The sequence below is a fragment of the Candoia aspera genome, chromosome 1 (assembly GCF_035149785.1).
Source record: "Candoia aspera isolate rCanAsp1 chromosome 1, rCanAsp1.hap2, whole genome shotgun sequence".
NCBI classification, from domain to species: domain Eukaryota; kingdom Metazoa; phylum Chordata; class Lepidosauria; order Squamata; family Boidae; genus Candoia; species Candoia aspera.
In genome coordinates, this window is record NC_086153.1 from 38,781,016 (window position 1) to 38,806,991 (window position 25,976).

The 25,976-nt window shown below is 40.7% G+C and overlaps 2 protein-coding genes across 2 annotated transcripts in view; both read left to right on the forward strand.

Moving 5' to 3' along the window:
* The window catches only part of ZC3H6 (zinc finger CCCH-type containing 6), a 195,350-nt gene that overhangs the window by 87,935 nt on the left and 81,439 nt on the right, over positions 1–25,976 (forward strand). The window lies entirely within an intron of this gene.
* POLR1B (RNA polymerase I subunit B) lies at positions 1,444–24,059 on the forward strand. The gene is made up of 15 exons (XM_063302253.1): positions 1,444–1,672; positions 2,851–3,018; positions 3,690–3,836; positions 4,352–4,484; positions 5,891–6,027; positions 6,588–6,811; positions 8,385–8,556; positions 10,168–10,339; positions 11,872–12,153; positions 13,368–13,501; positions 13,834–14,004; positions 15,341–15,497; positions 19,653–19,849; positions 20,545–20,792; positions 22,067–24,059. The coding sequence occupies exons 1-15, from the start codon at positions 1,496–1,498 to the stop codon at positions 22,944–22,946; spliced, it is 3,399 nt and encodes a 1,132-aa protein (XP_063158323.1). The 5' UTR covers positions 1,444–1,495; the 3' UTR covers positions 22,947–24,059.

Here is a 25,976-nt window from a genome sequence, read left to right on the forward strand (position 1 = left end):
GGCTTCACCAGAGGTCATTAACAAGCACAATCAATGCTATCTCCATAATATGCCCCAATCTGAGACCTAACTCAGATGATGATGATCTGAAAAGAGTCTAGATAATCCTAAAATGGGTAGGTTGGAAACCAGATGAACTGTTGGGTCCAGTGATGACTTCTTAAGAAAGGGGTGCACTTCAAGGCATCCCCTCTCTCAAGGGAGTTGACAAAACTGCATGAACTCAACCACACATCACCTCCCAGGCAGGCTTCACCCACCATGAGGCCCATGATTCCCAGTACACAGGTGGTTGGATTCACCGTCCCAATGATCCTCTCCACTTTCGCAGAGTGGCAGGTTATTGAACGCTCTTGTTTTGTAGCTTCTAACATGTAAGTCACAATAGTAGATGGATTATAGTTTTGTATGGGCGCTTTTTCTTTCCTACATTTATACCCCTCACACTGTTCCCTTTCAGGATAAGCAACATTATCCAGAGCACAGAAAAGGAGTAAGACATAATAAGCCGAAGGAATTGAACACATGAGGCAAGAAAAAGAAAAGGAAACATAGCTACAACCACCACCTTTCGCTCTATTTTCAATGCCTTTCTATCATACCAACCTTGCTGGCTTTCCTTGCATCCACGTCCCACTTAATTCCTTTATTCTCTATCTGGCTATAAGGTGTTCTACGAAAGCCTGTCTTTCTTACATTTTGGAATGTATGTTTTTTTCTCCATATTTGTTTTTCTCAGTAAAATATTGGACTGGTTTTTGTCCTGAAGGCAAACCAGAGCTCCCTGTGGTCCCCAAAAGCCTTTCTTTGTGCTACCTGGGACTCTCCAGCTATGCTGCCAAATCAGAAGAATCACTTTTTGCTACTTAAAGCAGGAAACACAGGGAAGCGATCAGGTTAGCCTAAAATATACAACTCACAGTTAAAAAAGAAAAGGAAACCTCGTCCCCCTCTCCCTTCATGACGCTGTGCCACAAGTTAAAAGTATGAACGTCCAGCTGTCAGGAAAAAAAAGTGTCTTTCATTATATTACTAATTCAGGTCGTAATTTAATGTCCCACCCTAAATGTGACTTCCTCCCCTCACAACTCCATTATTTGAAAGAAAAAAAGTTTTGCCAATGCAAATTAAGTCTAAAGGTTTGACTCCTAATTTTCCCATCATCATGCTAAATTGATATTTACTGCACCATAGAAGCTGATTTTCTAAAAACTGCAGCTTCCCCACAGTTCTTCTCCACTTTGCAAAAGTAAACAACCCGGCAGCAGATCGAATTCTACGGCAGCAAAAGCGGAGCCTTTACAAATCATTTCCCATCTCACGGATAGAGGAAGAGTGAGCGCATTGCATTCTGGAAGCAGAAGGCCCTTCTCGCTTGCTTGGAACCTACCAACTACAAGTTCCAGCAAGCTTTGGGGGAATGGGAAGGAAAATATGCCTATGTCTGTCTTCCGGTAAAAGGAAAGTTCACATGGTTGATCGCTCATGAAGAAGCATGGATGCTGCGTGCAAATGGAGGAATTTGCCTAGCGGCCCCAGCCTCAAGCATCTTACAGCGCCGGACTACGGCCTGCCCAGAGAGCAACAGCGGCCTGCCCTGCAGGATCTTGCACGGGCTCATATTGAGTCATTCAACTATTCTGTGAGCGAAGGGCTGATCCGGGCCGTGCAGGTGAGGAAGGCGGAGAGGGAGGGAGAAAAAACATTGTTGTGAGGTGGGAAGAGAATTAAGGCGAGGGGATCGAAAAAGGAGGTGGGATGGAAAATAATGTAAAAGTCAAGCTTTTCCTTGTAAAGAAGAAGGCACCTCATCCCCTCTGGAGATTCCTTCTCAACAAATGGAGACACGAATAATGCTTAGAAGAAAGAGGTACTGTGTGTGATGGAGTAATCTTTTGGTTAAAATCAGCTAAAAGTAAACACCAGCGCATCTTCACTGTATTTATCAGATCTCTTTAACAGGCTGGTTGTAAATCAAAACCAAAATATGGAGGGAAAGGAATTTTTGGTACAATTTCTAGAAAGGTGTCATGCTAGAGTTTAAGAGCCCTCAACATGCTATGATGTTTTGCTGCATTTTGTTCTTAGGGCTGGAAGAGGAGGTATAAAAAAATGAAGATTTTTTTTTTTTGTAAAAAATAGCTTTATTCACATTCTTGTCTATGTTCTTTCCTCTAATTTTTGGCTGTTAATTCTGTTGGTTAGCATCAGCATAAGAGAGGGCTGTTTGATGCATTAGCAAACATAACCAAGCTCTTACACAGCAACCTTCTCCTTTTATGAAACAGCATGCAGTAGCATAAATATTATATTTGAACATGTAGAGATGCTTTTCCTCTATGAGAACATATTTATTGTAGTCATTTATCAGGTTTAGAGTAAGGTATGGTAGATGTCACACAAATGAAATCTTCACCATTTCTTTTGTTGTTTAATCTCACTCTTTAGCTGAAAAGGGCTCCCTCTGTGGCTTTCAAACCCACCTAATTTAAAAGGCTTGAGACAAAGAAAAGGGTAGTGAGGGAAGAAGGGGGAAAAAAAAGAAAGCATCAGTGCCAGTTCTTAATGTTATAAGTTCACCTGTAGGTAGCCTGTTGGAGACAAGGTTACAATTCAGGAAAGACCAAAGATGGGTGGTCTCTCAGAAGAGCCCTCTGCTTTGTTGCCTGACAGAATGGCTGCTGCAAGTTGACAGCTTAGAAAGTGAAAAGCACTTGTGCATTGAAACTATGTTGTCTAATAGCCCAGCAGATACAGCCACAAAAAGATCTTTCCTGTGGAGGGTAGAGTTCTTAGGTCCTTTCTAATTCTAATCAGCATAAGATAAACCTCTGCTCTTTTTTTTTTTAGGACATTCCTCCCTTGGAGTTTGCTTTCAGGAATGATCGGATTACTTTGGCCTTTTCAGGGGCCACCATCAGCCCTCCTATGGTACCAAAAGGGAGTATATGTAAAGAGCTGAAAGTTTACCCAGCAGAATGTCGGGCACGTAGAAGTACCTACCGTGGGAAACTGACTGTAAGTAGAGGAAGAAAATATTACTTCAAAGTGTTTTAGAACTTTGCTTAAAACATTGAACTGGAATCTGGGGTTGTCCAATGAAGTGAAATGATGGCAGGTTCAGGAACTACTTGTTACCACAAGATGTAATTAAGGTCACCCAATTTAAAACCCCAGTTTCTAGTAGTAGTAGCAGCAGTAGAAGAAGAAGAAGAATCGTGGTGATTCTATACCTGGTGTATTTAAAAGATAAGGCTGTTTGTTATGAAGGCTATTATTTCCACTAACATAAATAGTAAGCATTTTGATTCTAGGCGCTGGAGAATATAATTTGGATGCACCTTCTCTCTGACAGATAAAGTGAAAACTCTTATGGGTCCTAATCATTTTTCAGCTAGCTATACTCACAGGCTCTCCATTTGCACTGCAAGTAACTATTGTTTTATTTTTATCTGGATTTCTGAACAATATTCACATAATTAGTGTGTTAATAATAAGCATAATCAGTTAGTGTGTATGTACTATATAACATGTAAAAGTTTTATATATAGTATAAGTACATGTTCGTTAGACATTTTTTGTTACTAGATTTTATAGAATAGTTTTTTCTTTGAGTAGAGATCCCAGTATTCCTTCAAAATTATTTTGTTCAATTTTTTCTTAAAATCACTATTTTTCCCCCTGTATAGGCTGATGTCAGCTGGTCAGTGAATGGAATTCCAAAAGGACTTATTAAGCAGGCCCTTGGGAATGTTCCAATTATGGTGAAATCTAAATTTTGTAATCTCCATGGTCTTTCTCCCAAAGCACTTATCCAACACCATGAAGAAGAAGAGGTATTATTTAATTTGGTTGGTTTGGTTTTGCATCTGTGTGAAGCAAAAAATATCTTGTGTTATTTCAGTGGATTTTAGACATCCATTTCACATGGGACTCCTCTGAGATTTTCTTTTTTTCTCTTGGGAAATAAGGTCCATTTATTTTTCTGAATATATATAATTACTATTTGATGGTGATGGATTACTAAATATTCTTTGATACAAGAGCTGTATCAGATTTTAAACTGGAAAAGCTAACAATAATGACAATTCAACACTGAAAATACAAAAAAAAAAAAACAGAGAAACTTAAGGAAATATTGCAGTAGTAATCCTTTAAATTGCTTGCTTTTCTGTACCTAACGTGTTGAATATACTGTATGTAAAAAGATAGGGCTTTTGAAAAATAAAGTTTCAAAAATTTCATTTTTTTTTTCAAAACTCCTTTTTTGGTTAATCAGCTGAAATAATTGATCCTTTTTTGTCTGACAGCTCAGCTTAAGACTAATTAGCATTTCTTACTCTCTTGGCAGGAAATGGGTGGTTATTTCATAATTAATGGAATAGAAAAAGTGATAAGAATGATGATCATGCCTCGGCGCAACTTTCCTCTTGCAATGATAAAACCAAAATGGAAATCTAGAGGCCCCGGGTACACACAGTATGGTAAACTTTGACTTATAAATGGTCTATGTTTGCACCGGTTTACTATTTCTCTTGGTGGAAGTTAGATATTTTAGGTACACAGTATGCTACAGTTTTGTTTCTGATTTGATTTGGTCTGTAATATTTTGTTTTGGACATTTTTTAATCTGAACTGTGACAAAAAGTCTGGTGAATACTGTATTGTGATTGTGTCAGGTATTTATATTGCCTGCACTTCCCTAATTATGCATACCCCATGTGCAAAAAATCCACCATTCACAGGTTTTGGCTCAATCCTGAGAGCACACTAAAGATTGCCCCCAAAGTATAACTTTAGACTGGCTTCATACACAGTGCTAAACATGTAGTTTACAAACTACAGTGGCGAGATTTAAACAACTCCAAAGTGAAACAAATCACACCATGGCTTAGTGTGTCCTTTGACCCATGCCACTGTGAGATAGAAGGGCAAAATTATTGAATAGATGGGAGAAAATCATATTAAACTGTATCTAACTTTAAATGATAATCTTAAATTAAATGTGCTTTTGACCACACCCACTATTTTCCCAGTCCTCATCCCTTTTTGGAGACTGATCCTCAGACAGGCTTTTGGATTGAAAATTCTAGCATGCCCCTGATGTCTGTCTCACACCAGTTCCTTGTGTTTGCCTTACAGATAGTCCTCAGGTTACAACCACTTGTTCAGCAACCATTCAAAGTTACAGTGGTGCTGAATGAGGGGAACTTATGATCAATCCTCTAAATTGTGGCCGTTGCAGTGTCCTGCTATCACATGATTGCCATTTGCGACCTTCCCTGCCAGCTTTCCCCAAGCAAAGTCAATGGGAAAGCCAGCAGGAGGTTGCAAGTTGCTCCTTCAAGTTGCTCCCACTCCCTCTGTGTTTCCTCCCAAGGAGCATGGAGCATGGAGATCTCATACTCTGTAGCACCTGACTGCCCATATTCTGTAGCACTGGCACGTGGCACCCACCCACACTCTTTCGTACCCACCCACCTGTAGCTCTGGCCTACTTGCCTGGTACACAGTTTTGGCATCTCTTCCCATGTCACAGTCACATGAGGTCCTCGCTTAATGACGGCAACAGGGACTGCTGGGATTGCTGTCACTGAGTGATGTGGTCATGTGACATTTATGACCACTTCACTTAGCGACAGAAATTCTGGTCCCAATTGCCATTGTAACCTGAGGACTACCTGTACTTCTGTGCAGCAACTTGATGCATTCAGCAAAAGGAAGGCCTGGTATCCCTACTATCAAATGGCACATTTAAATTCCCAGGGCTGGTTGGGGTTTCTGGGAAGCATAGGTCCAATACATCTGTAGGGCATAAGTCTGGAGAAAGCAACTTTGGTAGTAATATGGAGCAATAATATTAAGATGTGTATCTTTTGATGGTGTTTAGGGGTCTCAATACACTGTGTTAGAGATGAGCATACAGCTGTTAACATGACCTTACACTACCTTGATAGTGGTTCAGTGATGATGAACTTCATCTATCAGAAGGAGCTGTTCTTTATCCCACTGGGATTTCTTCTTAAGGTATTGCCATTGTACTCTGTTCTCAGGGAGCTATGATTTTCAGAAGTATAAGATGTGGGGTAATAACTTTGCTTGCAAGACCATAATAAGAATTAGTTCCATGCAGTTCAGCAGCAGCTTGAAAGCAATAAAGAAAAAACAGGCAGACTTTTTTTCCTTAGGAGGCTGCATAGGGCCCTTTTGTATACAAAGTAGCTGGAGTAAACAGTTATTCACAAGCTTATGACTTTGGCCTGGTTCAATTGTAAAAATCAAATCTTGAATTGGCTGACCAGGCTAATATAACGTATATCTCGAACACAATTCAGTGGCAGAGAAACTACTGTTAGATAATTCCTGTCTGCAGAGGTGAGGTTCTATTTCTGGAAGGTATTAACCTTCTCCAAATTATTATGAGTATATAGTATCAAATTATATAAGTCAGAATACAGTAAGATGTCTCCAGCATGACATAGATTAAAGATATGAACATAATAACTCCAGTAAATGATTTTACAAAGTCTCTATTAATCATGTTCCAAAGCATCTAAAAATCCCTACTTTTTATTTTTCTGCCCCAGGCATTAGTTAGTTTCTCAGACTTTCAGATTTTCCAAGAACTGATTAAAGGGAAAGAAGAGGATACTTTTTATAAGAATTGTGTCTCTCAAATGCTGAGGCTGGTAACAGAGGATGGCTGTGTGACCCAGAAGCAAGTGCTGATCTTCTTGGGGCAACGCTTCAGAGTAAAATTGAACCTTCCTGACTGGTATTCTAATGAGCGGATTGGAGAGTTCCTTTTCAAGTATGTGCAATTGAAGCTTTTTTCTTGTAACCGGTTTAGGATCACACTGAGTCCAAGCCTGCACTGTGGTGTGGCTATGGAAATTATCAATGTTGTTTTAAGCATTTCCTAATAGAACCATAGTTTCTATGTCATGGGAAGTACCACCTTTTTATTTGGTTCATCTAAAGTATTGTGTTGAGTTCTCAGTGTCATGCTTTAAGAAGGGTATAAATCATCAGGAACAGATTCAGAAAGCAATTATGGTTGGAGGCCCTATGAGGAAAGGGCCAGCTATATTTGGCCTGGAGGAACTAGATACGTTTGGCTTGAGAAGGGAAGCTAGACAATAATCACGACTGCATGGCTAAAATATATAAGTCTTCTTATATAAGAGGGCAAATATGTATTTCCCTAAAATAAAGACTGAGAAAAACTAATCTCTCTTTAAAATAGAATTGCTATCTTAGAGTCACATGAGTGTTTTCTGTCAAATTGTCCTGGGGTGGGGAGAATAATTAAATTCAGGGTCATATTTCTCTTGGGTTAATAATAGTTCTTCCCTGTTACCTACAGAGGTAGGACTATGTATGATTTGCTTAAATGAATGCTAGAACAAACTTCTTGGCAGAATTAGTGGAACAAAATTGTTTGGAAATTCTCTTGTTGGTCCTTTTGTCATTAAGTACTGCTTAAAATGTAGGCAGAGCCCACATATCAACAAAACACTGCTGCAAGCAAATGTAAATTTATCCTTCCAGTGTTGTATAATATGTCTCATGGCTTCATCTAATGACAAGGAATCCATAGCTCTTGATATAATGGTAGATTCCATAAATGTGGAATGTCACTGAGAAGAACATGTGCATCTGGGTTTTCTGACTATTCTAGGTGGATTACAAGGCCACCACTAACTCTCAACAGATGGCAGCACCTGCCTAGTCTTGGAAATTGAATTGGATGGATGACCTCCAGGGAATATTGAGGCTGTAGGTTAAACAGGGAAATCAAAAAAACATCCAGAAGAAGGCTGTAGCATATTACTTATGTACTGTTGCCAAGAAAACATGATATCTCCTTGAAGTCTCTAGAAATTGAGTTTGAGTTGAAGGAAACTTTGAAATTCCACCCTTTTAATAGCTAATCCAAGTTCTCCTTAGTAACCTCAATTCCAAATTAAAGCCTAATGCATTTGAGGTAGAAACAGTTTTTCGTATTATGTCAATCAAATCTGTAAGAAATCTAGTACTTTTGAGACATTTTGGCCCTCAAATCTCTAGCCCATGTGACCAGAAGTAAGGGATTGTGGGAATTATAGTCAAAAACTTCTGGAGGATGTTGGTTACCTTCTTCTGCATTAATATACTGGATTTGTTCCAATAAAAAAGATTCCTAGGAAAACTTATTTTAGGGTACCTACTGATTTGTTTTTTCTTAATCCAGATTGTACAGCAGGGTGGCCAGTGAATGGGAATGTGGAATGTCACTGAGAAGAACATGTGCATCTGGGTTTTCTGACTGTTTTAATTTGATTGGGAAGATGATTAAGGCAATTCAGAGGGTGATTTCTTCTTGTTGTTAATTGTTCCTATAGCCAGTGCATCTGCATACATTTAAAAACGAAAGCTGAGAAATTCTACTTGCTTTGTCTCATGGCACGAAAGCTTTTTACTTTAGCCAAAGAGGGCTGCATGGAGGACAATCCTGACAGCTTAATGAATCAAGAGGTGCTCACCTCAGGGCAACTTTACCTCATGTTTTTAAAGGTAATACTTGGAAATTTGTCTTCTCCTCCCCCTTTTCCCTTCTCCTTACACACAAACATGGGTATACACACATGAAAACACACTATGTACAGAGAGAAATCCACTGCTGGATTCTTATACTGTGTCAATATGATTCATCTGATTTTAGGATTACCACATCTGAACCATCATTTTCGTTTGTAAACCATAGTTTACAGTAGGTCAGGAACTACAGTCAGCCTTCTGGTCTTTTGAAGAGTTGCACAAGGCCATCTGGTGATGTGACACTGTCTCAAGGGCATGGCTGAAACTTTTGAGCTTCTTGATTACCAAATTTTGAGTGAGTGTAAGGTTTGGAATGGGAATGGGAGGCCTTTGGGAAGTAAATCACTTCTATTCCTGTCCTTAAAATCTGAAAATCACTTGAAATTATGCTACCAAAACTCTGCCATTTTAATGGCATGATCTTGGAGTGCAAATGGGCTGCTGGGGTATGAATCCAACCATTGCCTTCCATGTAATAATCACCCAATATCTGTTGTGAGACACATGCAAGTACCCCTTTTGTGATTCCACTGCTTTCCCCCAGATTTAATGGAATATGAAAGTGCTTAATTTCCTTAGATAAAATGACCACAAATTAGATCAGTCCACAGTAAGAATAGTGCCTCTTATGCCAGGAAATTTGGTATCAGCACAAGGTGGGAGCCTGGTTATTTGACTATTTTTGTAGATTCTTCACCTGTCAGTCTATATTTGTGCTGATTTCAGATGGCTCTTCTGCTGTGCATTCTCCATTTTTACAGATGAAAGTCCAGATTATTCCTGCAAACAATCCAGATTCACAAGGAGAAGGCCAAACAACAAAACCAGAGTCACTGATTGATTGATTCCAGTGCTGTAGGAATGGCATTTATATTGGATGATTCAAGGATTTCTTTACTAGTATAGATACTCCTGCTTTATAAAACAGCAGGAGAGTCCTTAATATTCAAGTGCCTTTGTTTCAAGTGGGCACCACATTTCTTTAAAACCCTGGGAAGCCGCATGAGTTGCCATATGTCACCTTCTACATTTTCCTTAGCATTGCTTGGATCAATGTCTAGAAGCTGTCAATATGCAGATTCTTTCTGGGCTTGAACCTGCAACCTTTCCTCTTCTTTATATAAGGAGTCCTGCTCAATAGGCATGATGAATCCATGTCTTTGTACTACATTCCTGCCATTTAGTGTTGCAACTCCATCCTTGGCTTGCTGCAAACCCCACTGGTGTTCTGTCTGTAGCATTAAGCCATGGATTAATTTGCTATAAGCCAATGACAAAATGGCAGCACTTGAGGAAGTTGAGCACCCAAAAAAGTTGAGTCCCAGAATCTTACACATGCCTGTTTGGGTTCAGTCAAAGCATGTTTTGACCCTACATTTCAAATATATTAAGGGACTAAATTACTGTTAATAGACATTTTTAAATGTTCTTAATTTACCTAATGCTTCTTGTAGTCTAGCCTTAAATATCTATACTTGATCAAATTTATTGAAATTCCCATTTATTTGTATATACTGTACCCCATATGGTAACATAGTAGGTGTTTATCTTAAAGCCCCTCTGTCTTATTTTCATCGTGTTTTTCAGGAGAAGATGGAAACTTGGCTGCAGTCTGTTAAACTAGCCTTAGACAAGAAAGCTCAGAAGTCAAATATAACTATTACTCCAGAAAACATGATAAAGATTCTTGGAATGGGAGTAGATCTTACTAGGATGCTTGAATATCTCCTGGCAACTGGTAATCTGCGCTCAAAGACAGGTAAGATTGTCTGCAACCTAATTATGCACCTGGCTTTGCTTCTAGCTAAATTGGTACAGTATTACACTCCTAAAGGGCCATGAACTACTTAACTGAATTATTGAATAAAATTAAATGTGCTGCACAAATCCAGAGTTGTATGAAAAGGCATATTCAGAAAAGAATAACTTTCATTTTTTTGTGATATATATGTATTGGGTCTCCTCTGCTCTAGCCTAAAAGCAGAGGTCATAGTCGGAGTTCATAACAGAGTTACACTGAATTCTTAACTTCATTTCTCTGTTTAATCCAGTGATGCAGATTGCAAAATTGCCAAAACAGAAACATTTCCAGCTCAGCAGAGACATTGCTAGAACTTACCCCATAGTGTATTAGGGATGTTGTGCACATATACCACACCTCCTGGTGACTTCTTAAAAAAGCATCTTTTCCTGGTTTTGTATTGATGGATTGATTATGTGCCATCAAGTTGGTGTAGGCTCTTAGAAACCACAGAGTAACTGCATAGTCCCAGGAAAATACTTGTTTCAATTAAGAAGGTACATGGCTGCCATGCACTACCAGGAAAAGATGCACCTTTTTCAAGAAAGCAATTTTGGCTTCATATGTAAATTGCAGCACATTCCTTGTGTATATGTGAATCTTTTGGCTAGTTCTCTGTAGGTATTTTTGTGTAAATCACAAGAAAAACCTAGTCAGCTTGTTCACATGTCCCACTGTATCTTAATATGGCTTAAGAGCACAGAAACTGTGTGCTCATTATTGTGCCTAGCTCCTCCCATGAGTAGCTGCAGCCAGCAAGCTATGAAGAGTGAAATCCACAGTTTGTTTAACATGATTTTGTTCTCTGTCTTGTTCCAAGGCCCTACGAATGGGTAGATGTTTGTGGTGAGATTTCCATGTCCTCTAGCTTTTCTCCCTCTAACACCTAGAAAAACCGGTCCAATAATACAGAATAAAAATAACAAAAATCATGCAGATCTGTATATACATGAACTCATTTTTTGTTCTCAAGTTTTGATGACTTGAATGCTGAATCTTAAATTTTCTTAGGATGAAAATGCTGAATCTTAAATTTTCTTAGGATGTGTAGACTAAAACCTATATCATAAGCTTAAATCTTTGGGTTTTGCTTGTCATATTCCAAAGTGTAAAGAGGCTTTTTTCTGTGTGTGACTCTGGTTGTGTTTTGGGGCCTCTTCTTAGCCAAGCCTCTTCTGAAATTACATTTCTGTGACCAGTCAGCAATTCAGAGTCAAAAAAGAGATCAGGGAATCCACACGATGCCTACAAGAGCTCTTGCTCTTTTCTGACCACTTGAATCCTAGTGTTCTGATCTCCCTATCTAAAATCTGAAATTCTAACACTTGCCAAGTGTCCGAGAAATACATATGCAGCTAGAGCTGAGTGTTTGGCAAACTCTGTTCATGATGATAGCACCAAACTGCTGCTGTTAGCAAACAACTGCTCTAAGTACAGAATTGAAGAAGATCATATTTCCCTTTCTCCACCCCCCACCCCCACTTTCCAAGGTCTGGGCATGCTGCAAGGGTCAGGTCTGTGTGTGATAGCAGACAAGCTGAACTTCTTCCGCTACCTCTCCCACTTCCGCTGTGTGCACAGAGGAGCTGCTTTTCTTAAGATGAGAACCACGACGGTGCGCAAGCTCTTACCAGAGTCCTGGGGCTTCCTCTGTCCCGTCCACACACCGGATGGTGAGCCTTGTGGCTTGATGAACCATATGACAGCCCCCTGTGAAATCGTAACCCAGACTTTCCACACTGTATCTCCGCTACCATTGCTTTGCTCTTTAGGTGAGTGTTCATCATTTGGGATGGTCAGAAGAATGCTTTCCTGGAAAGCCAGTCTCAGATTAGGATGATTACTCTTGCAGAGCTATAATTTCTGTGCATGTAGAAATGTTTATACGGCAGTAGTTTATTCATTGGATTTGAAGGATCTTAACATTCCCTGGAAGATGTTTCAGAGTCTTCAGATCAATAACAATACTCCAACAATCAGTCGTTCCTCATAAAATACAACTGCATTTTAATAGTTTTATAGAAACATCCTGTAGATCATGCTGAGACAGCCAGGAGCAGCCAAAGTAGCCATGTGAGTCTGGCACAACTCCAGTAACAATTCAGAGAGAAGCACCTCTTGTGCGCTTGTGCACATTCCACCGCAATTATTCTAAAGGATTTGCAGAGCCCTATTTGCAAGCAGATTATGTCTGGCCTATGTAGTTAAAAATAAGGGTGAGAGAAAAATTAATTAAGAGGCAGCCACAAAGCTAGGTAGACCAGGCATTTTTCATACATTCACCTACAACCTGAAATATGCATTTACTGATCTTAATTAAGTCTTTTCCAGAGGAGGAGATGAGGCAGATAATGAGATTTTCACCAACTTGTTTAGTGTGTTTATGGTTACATTGGGGCTTTGCATACATTAGGTTCAAATACAACATTTTGGTGGCTTTCATTGGTTTTCAGATTTCCCAATCTTTTTACACAAAAGAGAAATTCTACTATTGTCTTCCATACACTTGTATTGGCACTTCCACCCATAATAAGGGTTCCTTGATCAAAGCAAATCCCATCAGTGTCTTTTACCTAATGGCCATGCTGGGGAATTTTAGGAGTTGTAGTCTCACCGCGCAGCGGGGTGAGCTCCCGTTGTTAATCCCAGCTCCTGCTCACCTAGCAGTTCGAAAACATGCAAAATGTGAGTAGATCAATAGGTACCGCTTCGGCGGGAAGGTAACGGCGTTCCGTGAGTCATGCTGGCCACATGACCCGGAAAATGTCTACGGACAACGCCGGCTCTAAGGCTTAGAAACGGAGATGAGCACCGCCCCCTAGAGTCGGACACGACTGGACTTTACGTCAAGGGAAACCTTTACCTTTACCTTTAGTCCCAGAATACCAGTCAGAAGATGTTAAAATGGACTCCACTAACATTCTAGGGAGTGTGTACAGTTGTTCATGATAACATGTTAACCATTGCCATGCAACTGGTTCCATAGGTGTTACTCCAGTTGATGGTGTACCAAGCCAACCTTATACTGAATGTTATCCAGTTACATTAGATGGAGCAGTGGTGGGCTGGATAGAGAAGGCTCAGGCTCCTGATCTTGTGGAGACTTTCAGGCGCTTCAAGGTGAGTCATCTTTGCTTAACTGCAGTGTATATCTCAGCTCCACACTCTTGGAAAATTGTGGCATTTCAACGATTAGGTGATTGCCACCCATGATTGCCATACAGAATTAGATGATTTTCCAGCTACATCTCTGCCTCCTTCAAACATCATAGCTCGTAGCTTAACGTTAAGCCTCTTTATCTCTCTCCTTCCTCCCTTTTAATTTTCTTTAAATCTTGACCCTACAAGGCTTATCATTATTACTTTGTGAATTAGTTTAAACTCTAGCTATTTCCTCTTTCTGCTGAAGGATATAAAAATAAATCATTTTGAGTCTTGATATCTGCTAACAGGCACTGCAAGAAAAGAAAATTCCAGGTTGGACAGAAGTGGTCCTTATTCCGATGACAGGGAAACCCAGTCTCTACCCAGGACTTTTTATTTTCACTACCCCTTGTAGGATGATGCGTCCTGTACAAAACTTGGCTTTGGGGAAAGAAGAATGGATTGGTACAATGGAACAGGTAACACTCCCTAATATTTATAATAAAGCATCATCTAATCCAAGACATTACTTTATTGTATTTCAGCAGTTGGAAACTCTTTCAGATGTGAGGCCCCATCCTGCAATCTGATATGATGTTGAGAGGTGTAATGGAGTGTCTCCCAGACTGTGGGAACACAAGTGAGTTAAGGGAGGAAACAGCTGTTACAGAAGCGATTCTTGCATCCAGGGGAGGTAGGAAAGATGAGAAAGAGATGCAGGATAGCTCTGCCTAAATTACACAAGGTATACATTGTGTGGGAGAATGACTTTGGTAGGCTTTCAGAATTATCCTACATTATCCTGTTAGCAATAAAGGTCTTTCCAGAAATCCAGGTAGTTCTTTTTCCTGACCTTGCCAGACTCTCAACTTGACAGGGGGTACCAAAACAAAAATAAATTAAAAGTGGCCAAAGTCTTGTAAGATTGCCAAATCTTACATGATCTCAACAGCTTTAGCTCTTGCTTTTTTTTCCCATTAATGTTACAAGCTTTTGCAGTTTCAGTTGGTGATGTTGTGAGCTTTGGGTTTTTTTAAAAGAAAATTACTTAACTTGGGGGATGTGTAGTCTACTATTCGGGAGTGTTGGGGAGATCCTGGAAGTGTGATTCTGACCACTGGTATATTTGATCAGTAATAGCCTAGCTGGGTAGTTGAACCCTTTTTCTTATGATTGTGACAGACCAGTGTGCTCACTTAATCTCAGATTTCTGTGTTTTCAAAGATCACTAGCTCATGAATAAAGCATGTTTTGCTTGCAAAGTGTTCTGTTGTCCCCCTCACCCCTGCAGTTCTCCATTCAGGCTTGAAAAGTATCTTGCCTGAACCCCTGCAGAGCTGGATCAGTCAGTATACATAATACTGAGCAGCACCCAATGTTTCTTTCACAGTTTTCTGGGATTTTTTAGAACAAATTGTTACAGAACTGCAGTTGATAACAGCATCATTAATGATGCTCTTGAATTTTGTCCAAGGCATATTGGCTGCATATCTAAGGCCATTAATTCTGGTTGCTGCTATTTATAATTTTGTCGCTCTAAATGTTGGATACTTCAGTTTGGGGAATATGCTTCTGGGAAATAAAATATGAGAAGTGTGATTCCATTATCATGAACATTAAACTCTGATATCAAGTGCGTTGAGAATAATGGCCTTTTGGATTTTGCATATTAAGACTGAATTTGTCTTCAATGCACTGTTAAAATTTACTGGGTTAGCTTTGCAGAATGATTATTCTTGTAATAATAGGATCTGGAACTGGAAGTTCAGTGGGTTGGATAGTTTTTGAAAGTGATGTAAATTGGGCTTCCCTCAGGTATTCATGAACATTGCAGTGTCCAAGGATGAAATTGAACCTGGGTTGACCACTCACCAGGAGCTTTTTCCCTATAGCATGCTAAGTGTGGTAGCATGTTTCATTCCCTTCTCTGATCACAACCAAAGTCCAAGAAATATGTACCAGTGTCAGATGGGTAAGTATTTACTGTTTCCTAATTATACAATAGTTCAATCATTCTATCATGCATCTTTGTAGTCAAGAAATGTCTACATCTGTGCACAGGAGAACAAAGGGCTTCAAAGGAGCTTCCAAGTTTTGCAGCACCATTAAAAAATGAGGAGGAGAATCTAAACTAGGGATGCCCCAGGATAACACTGGAACATGCTGAGTGGCAGGGAATGAGGGGAAGAGATAGAATATTGGTAGCATGAACAGAACAGAGAATCTTAGAAAAATGTGTCGCTGATTACTTTAAATAGGAATATTTTATGCTGCACTGTTTTGTTGCATGTCACCTTTTTGTAAATGTTGCTGTTGTACTTTGATTCTTTGTTCTTCCTGATTCTATTTATATACTATATTTATATACTATATTTACCCAAAAGGAAGATTAGAGGGTTTTTTCCCAGTAATAATTACCTTGACATGTATTTATTATTTATTTATTTATTTACTAATATTTATACCCAGCTCCAGAGAGTCCTTGTGGCTAACATTCAAATAAATACTCATAAAAATACACTAGTTATCATAACATAAATGTAACAAAAATAATATAAAACAAGAAAAATACCTGATGGTTAAAAACAATCTGTACTGCAGCTTTTAATCTTCAAAAGTTCTCTTACGGCTACTCTATGAGAAGATAGAAAGGAGTATCTAGACCATAGGGATTTCAACAGAAAGCAAAATCCACAGGGATAGAGCAGCTATTAAAATGGCCAATTTCCAGATTCACCTCGCTTTGATTTGTTTGACGGGGAAACTCGGTGCATTCATTCATGGATAGATCCAATAGGATGGGTAGATTCCTTCTGGAGCAGACAGACCTATAGGCCTAACCTTGAATTAATTGTACCTAGAAGCAATCTGGCAACCAATGCAGCACTTGTAATATTGGTGTAACACTAACCCACAAGCTTATGGGCTGCTGCATTTTACTTCAGTTGAAGTTTCTAAGTAGTGTTCAAGGGCAGTCCTAAGTACCATGCATTACAGTAGTCCAACTTCAGAATAATACAGGTGTAAGTGACTGTGAGTTACCTGGTCTAAAAGGCTGGGCAAAGAACACCCCAGCCATAATTTCTATCTGGCTGTTCTAGCTGGAGACGTGAGCCCAGGAGGACCCCCAGTTACAGACCTTCTTCAGGGTTAGGGTTAATTTACATAGAGGCTACCAGATATTCAGGCAGTTTCTGGACAGACACACTGTCTTGGTGAGATTTAATGTTAGCCTATTTCATCTTATCCATGTCGTAACAGCCTTCATTCATTCAGCCTTTCTCTCCAGGTTGGAATGTCCAAATTGTTTCCTATCAGAATCAGGAAGGAGATGTATGACTAGGTATCAAATGCATATTGATTAAACTTCACCCCAAACCAGGGGCATCCACGGGGGGAGGGGGTGTCAATAATGTTAAAATGGCAGATGTTACCTGATAATTGAAGCCCTGCCCCTTTTTACACGTGTGATATGTGCAAAACATATTCAAAAGGCGTGGAGCTCTGATTGCCCAGGCATGCATGCCATTTTGATGTCACAAAATGCCTGCTGTTTTGCCACAGACACTCCTGCCCCTAGAAGTTTCATATAGGTGTTAAATAACATGGGAGTGATCTTAAAGTCCTATGGCACATAATCTGTTTCCTGCAGGACTCTGTGTAACTGCAGCCCAACCAATTTCTCTCAAAACCTTTTCTTAAATAGGGAGGTTGGAAGCTGGGTGGCTAACATGACTTAACACAGACTTTTTGAGTGGGGGTCACCCACCACATTTTTCACGTTGTCAAGCACCACCCCCTTTCTCAAAGAGGCATTGGTCATCTCTGAAATCCAACAGTTCACCCCCTCTCTGGCTTCTCAAAGGGCTAGATGGGGCAAGGAGCCAACATGCCAGTGAGTGAGCACATTTCACAGAGGACCCGGAGACATATTTAGCCAAACTTCACTGCAGCCTGAGGGAAGATCATGCAGCCTGCATTGCCCAGAAGGACGTGTGTCACCTTAAATAGAGTTGTTGGATGACATTCCACGGATGCAATAAGAACAGAGATGCCCTGAGGCATTGCTGACCTTGTGTCCTCAGAGATGCCAGATTTGTTCTGCCACTGTTGTGGGAGGCTTCCTGCTTCATCTCCCTGAGCTCCTGGATAAACCATGGGGCTCCTCAGGATCTGCAGACTGAGAGGCTTCTTAGGCTAAGGCTCATCTTACATCTGGAGAACAGACATACACTCTTTAAGGCAGGGTTCCTCAACCTTGGCAACTCTAAGCTGTGCGGACTTCAACTCCCAGAATTCCCCAGCCAGTTTAGCTGGCTGAGGAATTCTTGGAGTTGAAGTCCGCACAGCTTAGAGTTGCCAAGGTTGAGGAACCCTGCTTTAAGGGAGCAGAGAAGCCATTTGTCTCACTGAGAGAGGGAACACGAACAAAAGGGTGTGTCTGTGGATGGGGAACCTCTTCTGTCCTTGGATTCCATATCTATTTTTCTGGAAACCTTTTTCTCAGTAAGGCAGGATCAACAAGTGACTTTCTCCCTCTCGTGCCTGATTGCAGATACTTGTCCTTTTGTTGTTGTTGTTGTTCTGGCTCTGCCATTTTGGAAATAAGATTTCAGACTAGTAGGTATGTGTGTGTCTCCACTATAGGAAGAAGGCAGTCCTAGAGCCAGTTTTGTCTAGTGGTTAAGGTGCTGGGCTAGAAACCAGGAGAGTGTGAGTTCTAGTCCCGCCTTAGGCACAAAAGCCGGCTGGGTGACCTTGGGCCAGTCACTCCCTCTCAGCCCAACTCACCTCACAGGGTTGCTGTTGTGGGGAAAATAGGAGGAGGAAGGCGTATTAGGTATGTTCGCCGCCTTGAGTTATTTATAAAATAGTAATAATAAAGGTGTGATAGAAAATAAATAATAAATAAATAAATAAATAAATAATAAATTTACAAGTTGGGAAGTTGGGCCCAGAGAAGATTTTTATCTGTGTTTGTAATTTTTTTTTTTTTTCTGTCTACTCTTCTCTTTGGGGAGAGATCATCTTAAATTCAGGATCTTTGGTGTAACTGTGAAGGATAGTGTCCAATAGTAGGATACAAGGGTGCTCCCTTGCCCCTTTTTCTCCTAGCAAGCAAGTTTTGTAAAATCAATTCACTTCTCCATCATAAAATTGCATGCATTTTGTTCAGTGCAGACAGAAGTAACTAATTTATTCTGTTCACTACATTTGGTGTTTAATCTACTTAAAATTAGATAGTTTCACTAGACACTGTGATCCAGACATTATGACTGGCCAGCCTGGCAGAGTCTAGACATGTTTGTAGAGCTTCTCTCATGTGCTAACTGCATGGCTAGTATGAAGCAGACTTAACGCAACTCTTTCGAGTGGGAAGGGTAGCCAATGGCTGCTTCTTCAGTGTGTTAGTAGTGTTTGTCTGAATGCTCCTATACTCCCATAATAGTTGCCTGCTGCTTTTCTTCATTCTTTTATTCCTTCACCACCCCTAGGACAACTTACAGGGGAAGAATGGTGAGCAAAGCATGTAGTTCCTTTAAATGGCTCTTGACAAGATGGAAGAGAAACAGTGGGCAAGAAGATTAATCTCTGTCAACTTTATTTTTACATATTGGACATGTAGCACTGAAGTTACATTGACTACAGTATATTCTTTCTAAAAATGGAAAGGAGGAGAAGGGAGTAAATCTTCAGTGAGAGAGGAGGAAGAAACTTGAGCTGGGAAATTTGGACTGCTCACAGAACAAATTCTTACATTTAAAGATTTAAAATAAAATGAAAATATATGGATTTATATCATTCATTATAAAATATCTTTGTCTGTCTATCAAATGTAGGAAGCTACCCTCCACCAGGGCAGGATATTGCCTGTCTCTTCTGATCAGCAAACACTCTGTGGTCTCAAACAGAGAAGGTCTTTTTCCATAGCCTACCGTCTGCTGTTTAATGGTAGACTGTTACCATTTAAGTGCTGAAACATGAGTTCTGCCACCAAGTTATGGCCATTCCCTTAATGAAAGTTGCAAGACATTTTGAATACATTTTCTCATCTGACTGTAGATTATCATTCTATTTTTTTTATTTCCTCTTCCCTCTTCTACCCCTGCCCCCCTCCGGCTCCCAGGTAAGCAGACAATGGGTTTTCCACTTCTGACCTTCCCATATCGATCTGATGACAAACTGTATCGGCTTCAGACTCCTCAAAGCCCATTAGTTCGGCCATCCATATATGATTATTACAACATGGACTCTTATCCCATCGGTACAAATGCAGTTGTTGCTGTGATCTCCTATAGTGGTTATGATATGGAAGATGCAATGGTAAGGCCATAATACAATGGAGATGGATAGGAGCAAACTTCCATAGTATTTTTCTCTTTCTGTACCTGTGAAAAATCATATGAAAAATAAGATAAACTTGATTTTCCCAATAATGAACTTAATCTCTGTGGTGAAAATATTTCTACCTCATTAAGTGGGAATGGGAAGTCATTCTTTGTAGAAAGCACCTGGCAAGCACTTTCCTGAAAGGAGTTGCATAAATCAGCGTCATTGCTCAAAAAAATATCACATATTGGTCTATGTTCACTATAATGTATCCCACGCTAAAAGATGGTTTTAAAGCTCAAAACCAACAATTTTCATTTAACTTGGAAATGTTAACCTTAACATTTAATTTAAGCATAAATCTAAGACATTGAAGTTCTACCTGTCACCATACAAGTCAGACCCAGTGCTTGGGATATCTTTTGAGAGTCAGATAGCAATTTCAGGCACTTTGAAATCCAAGCAGCAAAATGGGTGTGTTGTGCTACTGGCTGTGCCCTTCCCATGCTGGAAGTGGTAACCATTCAACACATTTGGAGGTCAAAAAATTGGAGGAGGATTAAGGTTTGTAGAAACTGAGGAAGTCTGAAAGTGACTATTGCCATGTTTCCCATAAATTGGAAAACAAGATCATTTGTACTTACACAGGCATTGCCTCTTTTACTCAGTGTGAATGTGTATCCCTTTAGATCCTGAGCAAGTCTTCTTGGGAGAGAGGATTTGGACATGGGAGCATCTACAAGACAGAACGCATTGACCTTGCAGAGAAAGTAAAGCAAGGAGAAGACAATCTAGTATTTGGGATTGGGCATGATAAACCTGTGCAGAGTTTGGACCCCGATGGCCTGCCCTACATTGGAGCCAGACTTCAATATGGAGATCCTTACTATAGCTATGTGAATCTCAATACAGGGGAAAGCTTTGTGACCTACCATAAGTAAGTGCTGGTTGTTGCTGTTTCAGCATTGTTTCCAACAGGAAAACTGGAAATTTGAAAATTTTTGGATCAGATCCCTGTCCCATCTAGTCCAACAGTCTGTTCTTACAGTGGTCAGCCAATGCACAAGATAACTCACTTGTCTCTTAGCAGATGGCCTTCAGAGGCAGTCACATTACCATCAAAGCTAATAGCCATTGATCTCCAATGGGTAGCTTGCCTATATAAACAACTCAAAAACATTGTGCACAGAAGGAAAAGTATGTGATGAAACCGCTTCCTCCAGGATGTGCAAGTTGTTACCCATTTTGCCAGTGATGTTGAGAAAGTGGCCTTAGAAAGGAAGCACCACCTCCCTTTTAGATCATGCAGACATGCAAACATGTCCACCCTATGAAAACAGTTGTTTCTGCCTTGGAGAGAGCTTTTTTTGTTTTCATCATCACTTCTTGTAAATCTGTAGTGAATACAATACCTCAACCAGCTTTAAAATTCCTCAGTAGCTTGATAAAAGTACTTTCAGTGTTTAATTTTGCGCATATAGAAACAAAATGTTTGTGACCAAACCATGACTAGATCCAATTGAGAATTGCCAAGCTCTGAGGCCAGAAACAGGAAGCTGTTGCTTGTGTAGCTGGCAGCATACTTGGCCATTAGTGGAGTCTTGCCTCTCGGATATGATCATGCCACTATAAATGCAATGAAAAGGAAGAGAAGTGAGGTGCGCGCACCTTGGAAGCCATGGCACATGTCCTAGTGCCTGGACTCTAGGGTTAGGTAACTTTTTGTCATTTGTATTTTGAAATGTTACCCACGTTAGATTTTGGGTCCAGCTAACCCAGTCTCATCTGTGTTAGCAGATGACAGCAGCTCTTCAGAGTCATAGATAAGGTCACTTTCAAGAGAAATGATCCTTTTGGATTGAAAGTCCAACAGTTGGATCTGTAATATTTTGGCATGTAAAAACCATGCTCTAGTACTAAACTATTGTCTTTATAGAGACAAATAATTCTCCTTTTCCACAAATACTTTCTTCTGTGTGCAAAAAAAAAAACTGGCTGAAAACAATTACAGTTAGTCCTTGTTTACTGACCACAATTGGGAGTGGCAACTCTGTCACTAAGCAAAGTGGTCGTTAAGCAAGACAGCACATGATCACCATGGACTTACAGCCTCTGGTGGTGATTTAAACTCTTTCTTTAAGCTCTTCTGGTGGTGATTTAAACTCTTTCTTTAAGCTCTTCTGGTGATTTAAACTCTTTCCTTTTTTCCAGGAATAAAGAAATCTGCATTGTAGACAACATCAAAGTGTGCAGTAATGATACTGGAACTGGACGATTCAAGTGTGTGTGTATCACTTTCAGAGTCCCCCGGAATCCAACAATTGGGGACAAATTTGCCAGCCGTCATGGACAGAAAGGCATCTTGAGCCGATTGTGGCCAGCTGAAGACATGCCATTTACCGAAAGTGGAATGGTGCCGGACATCCTCTTCAACCCTCATGGCTTTCCGTCCCGAATGACCATTGGCATGCTGATTGAGAGCATGGCAGGAAAATCTGCCTCACTCCATGGACTCTGTCACGACGCAACCCCGTTTACATTTTCTGAAGAGAATTCCGCTGTGGAGTACTTTGGCAAGTTGCTAAAGGCTGCTGGCTATAATTACTATGGGACGGAGAGGATGTACAGTGGGGTGTCTGGAGTAGAGCTTGAAGCAGACATTTTCATTGGTCTTGTGTACTACCAACGTTTGAGACACATGGTCTCTGACAAATTTCAGGTGAGGACTACAGGGGCCCGAGATAAAGTCACCAACCAGCCCATTGGAGGAAGGAATGTTCAGGGTGGCATCCGCTTTGGGGAGATGGAGCGGGATGCTTTGTTGGCTCACGGGACGTCCTTTTTGCTGCACGATCGCCTCTTCAACTGCTCCGATCGTTCAGTGGCCCACGTGTGTGTTGACTGTGGTAGTCTCCTCTCACCTCTCTTGAAAGCCCCACCAACCTGGTCCACCACTCGTACCCGGCAGTACGTTTGCACCTCTTGTGACCAAAGCAACACCATTGAAACAATCGCCGTCCCTTACGTCTTCCGCTGCTTTGTGGCAGAATTGGCTGCCATTAATGTCAAAGTGAAGCTTGATGTAAAGTAATAATGGCAACCTGAGCTGTCCTTTCCTAACTCTGTGGAAGTTGTTATAAAAGGGCCTATTAATTTGTGTAGTGCTATAAGACTAGACTAACATATATTTAAAAACAAGGTGGCACTCAGCATGTTATCTACAAAAAAATCAGACATTAGAGATATCTGGAATTACTTAATAGGCTAAATAGCACGAGTCTTGGGGCTTTCTAAAATGATTGAATGCTAATTTCATTTAAGGTGCTCAACCTGTCTCAGATCAGAAAGCCCAATAATTTTTCTTTCACTCCTGGGGTTTACAATTGCCCTTGACAACAGAGGCTGCAAAGAAAGAGTATAAAAGCTGGACATTCAGGAGCTTTTGCCATAGAAAATAGGCAGATGCTGGATGCCCTCTGCCATTTCAGTATTTAATAGCTGTCTATATTGTTTAAGCAGAACATCATTTTGACTGCAGTTTAATAGCACTGAGAAGTGATGTCAAGGAAAGTGCTATAAAGGCACTGTTTTCTTTTTTCTTCTCTCCCCATTCCCCTTCACTGACTTCAAAATACAGTTGAGGGCTGCAGCTGCCACCTTGAATTAAAGATTAAAGGAGTTATGACAGATTTTTGTTTATATTTAATAGGTAATCCAGAAAGTTTATTGTCGTATTTTCTCCTTTCATTTTGAGGGGAGATGGCTGCACTATCTGCTGTGTTGTTATTTTTATCAGTTTGACACTGGCTACACCTACCAGTCCTGAGCTGCATTCTTGTTTTTGTAATCTGTGTCATGCACCTGGCAAGATGCCATGATTCAAAAGTGGCTTAGGAATGGAGTAATTCTTGTTTTACTCTTCCTACTTACCTGACATTGTTCACAGTGTAGGAGCAGAAGTAAAACTGTGGTTCTTGTTCATATGATTTTTCTCTATTAAATTACTTGATTTTTTTTTAGAACATTGCTGGAATGTTGCCTATTTTGATCATAAAACTACAGAAAAAAATATTTGTACTCTGGGAAAAAGACTCAGCTTTTTAAAAATAAAATGTTAAGTTAAACCTTCTTTGGATACTGATTTTGGTGGATTTCATTCTAGGCTAATTTTTAAAGTACTGTTAAGGCTTTTGACCAGATGAATAAATTTATGACTTCAAGCATATTTATTGGACATTAGGTATAACATAGTTCTGTTACATTTCCCCTAGGGTACCTGAGCCTGGCATATGCATAAAAAGTATGCTGTACACAAAACCAAAAGGTAGAAACCAAAGGATTCAAAGAATAACATGATTGGCAAGCAATTTGTCTTCCTTGGTGGGAATGTGATTAAAATGGAATTGTTGGTCTGATTTGTACGAAGTCAGAAATTGAATATTGTCTTCTGATTGCTTCAGTGATACTGTCTGCTTTTGGCATCTGAAGCAATGTAAAATTGGCTGTCTCAAGCCTCCCAATTCCAGCACACACATTTGGACATTAGTCCTGTCATCTGTGGTAAAGTAACAGTGAAGGCAACCATTTTCAGTTACCAGATCCCACAGTCTTAACTTCATTAAGAATCACCCAGTTTCTTCTCATCTTTTGTAGCCTGAATCACAGCTGTTGAGTAACATTAGAATGGCTGCAGCTTTCATCCTTATGGAAAGTGTGGTGTAGAATACTGTTACCCACCCTGATCTTCTTTTGTGACCTTTTGCATGGCGCATGTAAATCACACATTTAAAAGATGAAGACCGATGCAGTCTTATACATAAAGTTTTTCCCCCTTAATGTACAAAGAGCATACCTTAAACGTACAGTAAAACCTTCGAGGGGGAAAACATGGCAGACTAAGCAGCTGTGTCCGCGGGCTCTGCGGGCAGGGCTGGCAACGCAAGCTTCTCGGGGGGCTTGAAAGGGTTTTGCCTGCCGCCCAGAGCCTTTTCATGTGATGGAAAAGCTCAGAAACACCCCATCTGTGCTCCGAAACGCCGTCTCGCAGCCGGAAAGCTGCAGCACTGGTGGCCACCCGGTAAGAGGCGGCGGGGGATGGGGGATCCCATCGCTTCCACGCTGTGATTGCAGCCCCAACGGGACAGTAAGTCCGAGCCCCCCCCCCAAACCACCCAGCTTAGATATCTCTTCCCAAGCTCACGTACACCAGGAGAGGCTCCCAACACCAAGAAGAAACGGAATCTGGCCGGGCTGCCCCCCAAACGCGGCAGCACCGTCCAGGGCTTGAGGAATGGCTTTGGGGCAGTTCTCGCCCGGGCCCGCAGCGGCGACGGCGGCCAAAGCAAGCTGAAGCTTAGCTGAGCTTGGAAAATCATAATTCCCCATGCCTGGACAATATAGTTCAACTCCTCTTTAGAAAGAGAGTACGAAGGGAGAAGCGGAGCGGGCGGGCCCGCACCCTGATCCAACCCAGCCGCTGCTCCGTGCGAATCTCGCTCGCCTCGCCCTGGTTACTCGGCCCTGCTGGCCGCCCCGGCGGCCCCTAACAGCTGCCAAGCCGGAGGACCGGTGGAAGGGAGACCCCGGGAGGGATTGTCAGCAACGCTTTGAAACCTAACTGTAGAGCCCTCGAACCTGGTTCTGTGCTTTATGTCTTGGGCAACAAGAACCAAAAGCTGAACTGTGGATTTTTTTTTTAGCAACAAAAGACTGTATGTTTCTCTGGATTGAACTGGCAGTATCTTTACTGTTTTATTGCTTCATTGCTTCCTTTTGGGAGCTGCTTTGTCGGAACTCCAACAGCTGTCGTGAGAAAAGAAGTGTTGTTGTCTTTTGCTTAATGAGTTAACTGGACACCTCACCCAAACACCTCTAGTGGGGAGACTTCAGTCTTGAGTATTCTTCCGCTGACTTTGAGATTTGGTATATTAGCCAGCTCCACCCACGTGAGGCAACTAATTATGGCTTCCAGGAGATTAACTTATCATAGTTCAGATGATGGAGATCTGGTGAGAAACATGGTAGAGGAAATTTCTAATACCTTTAAATAAGCCTTTGATGCTTTTGAGAAGAACATGGAAAATAGATATTTGGGCTTCGAGAGAAAGATGGAAAGTAAATA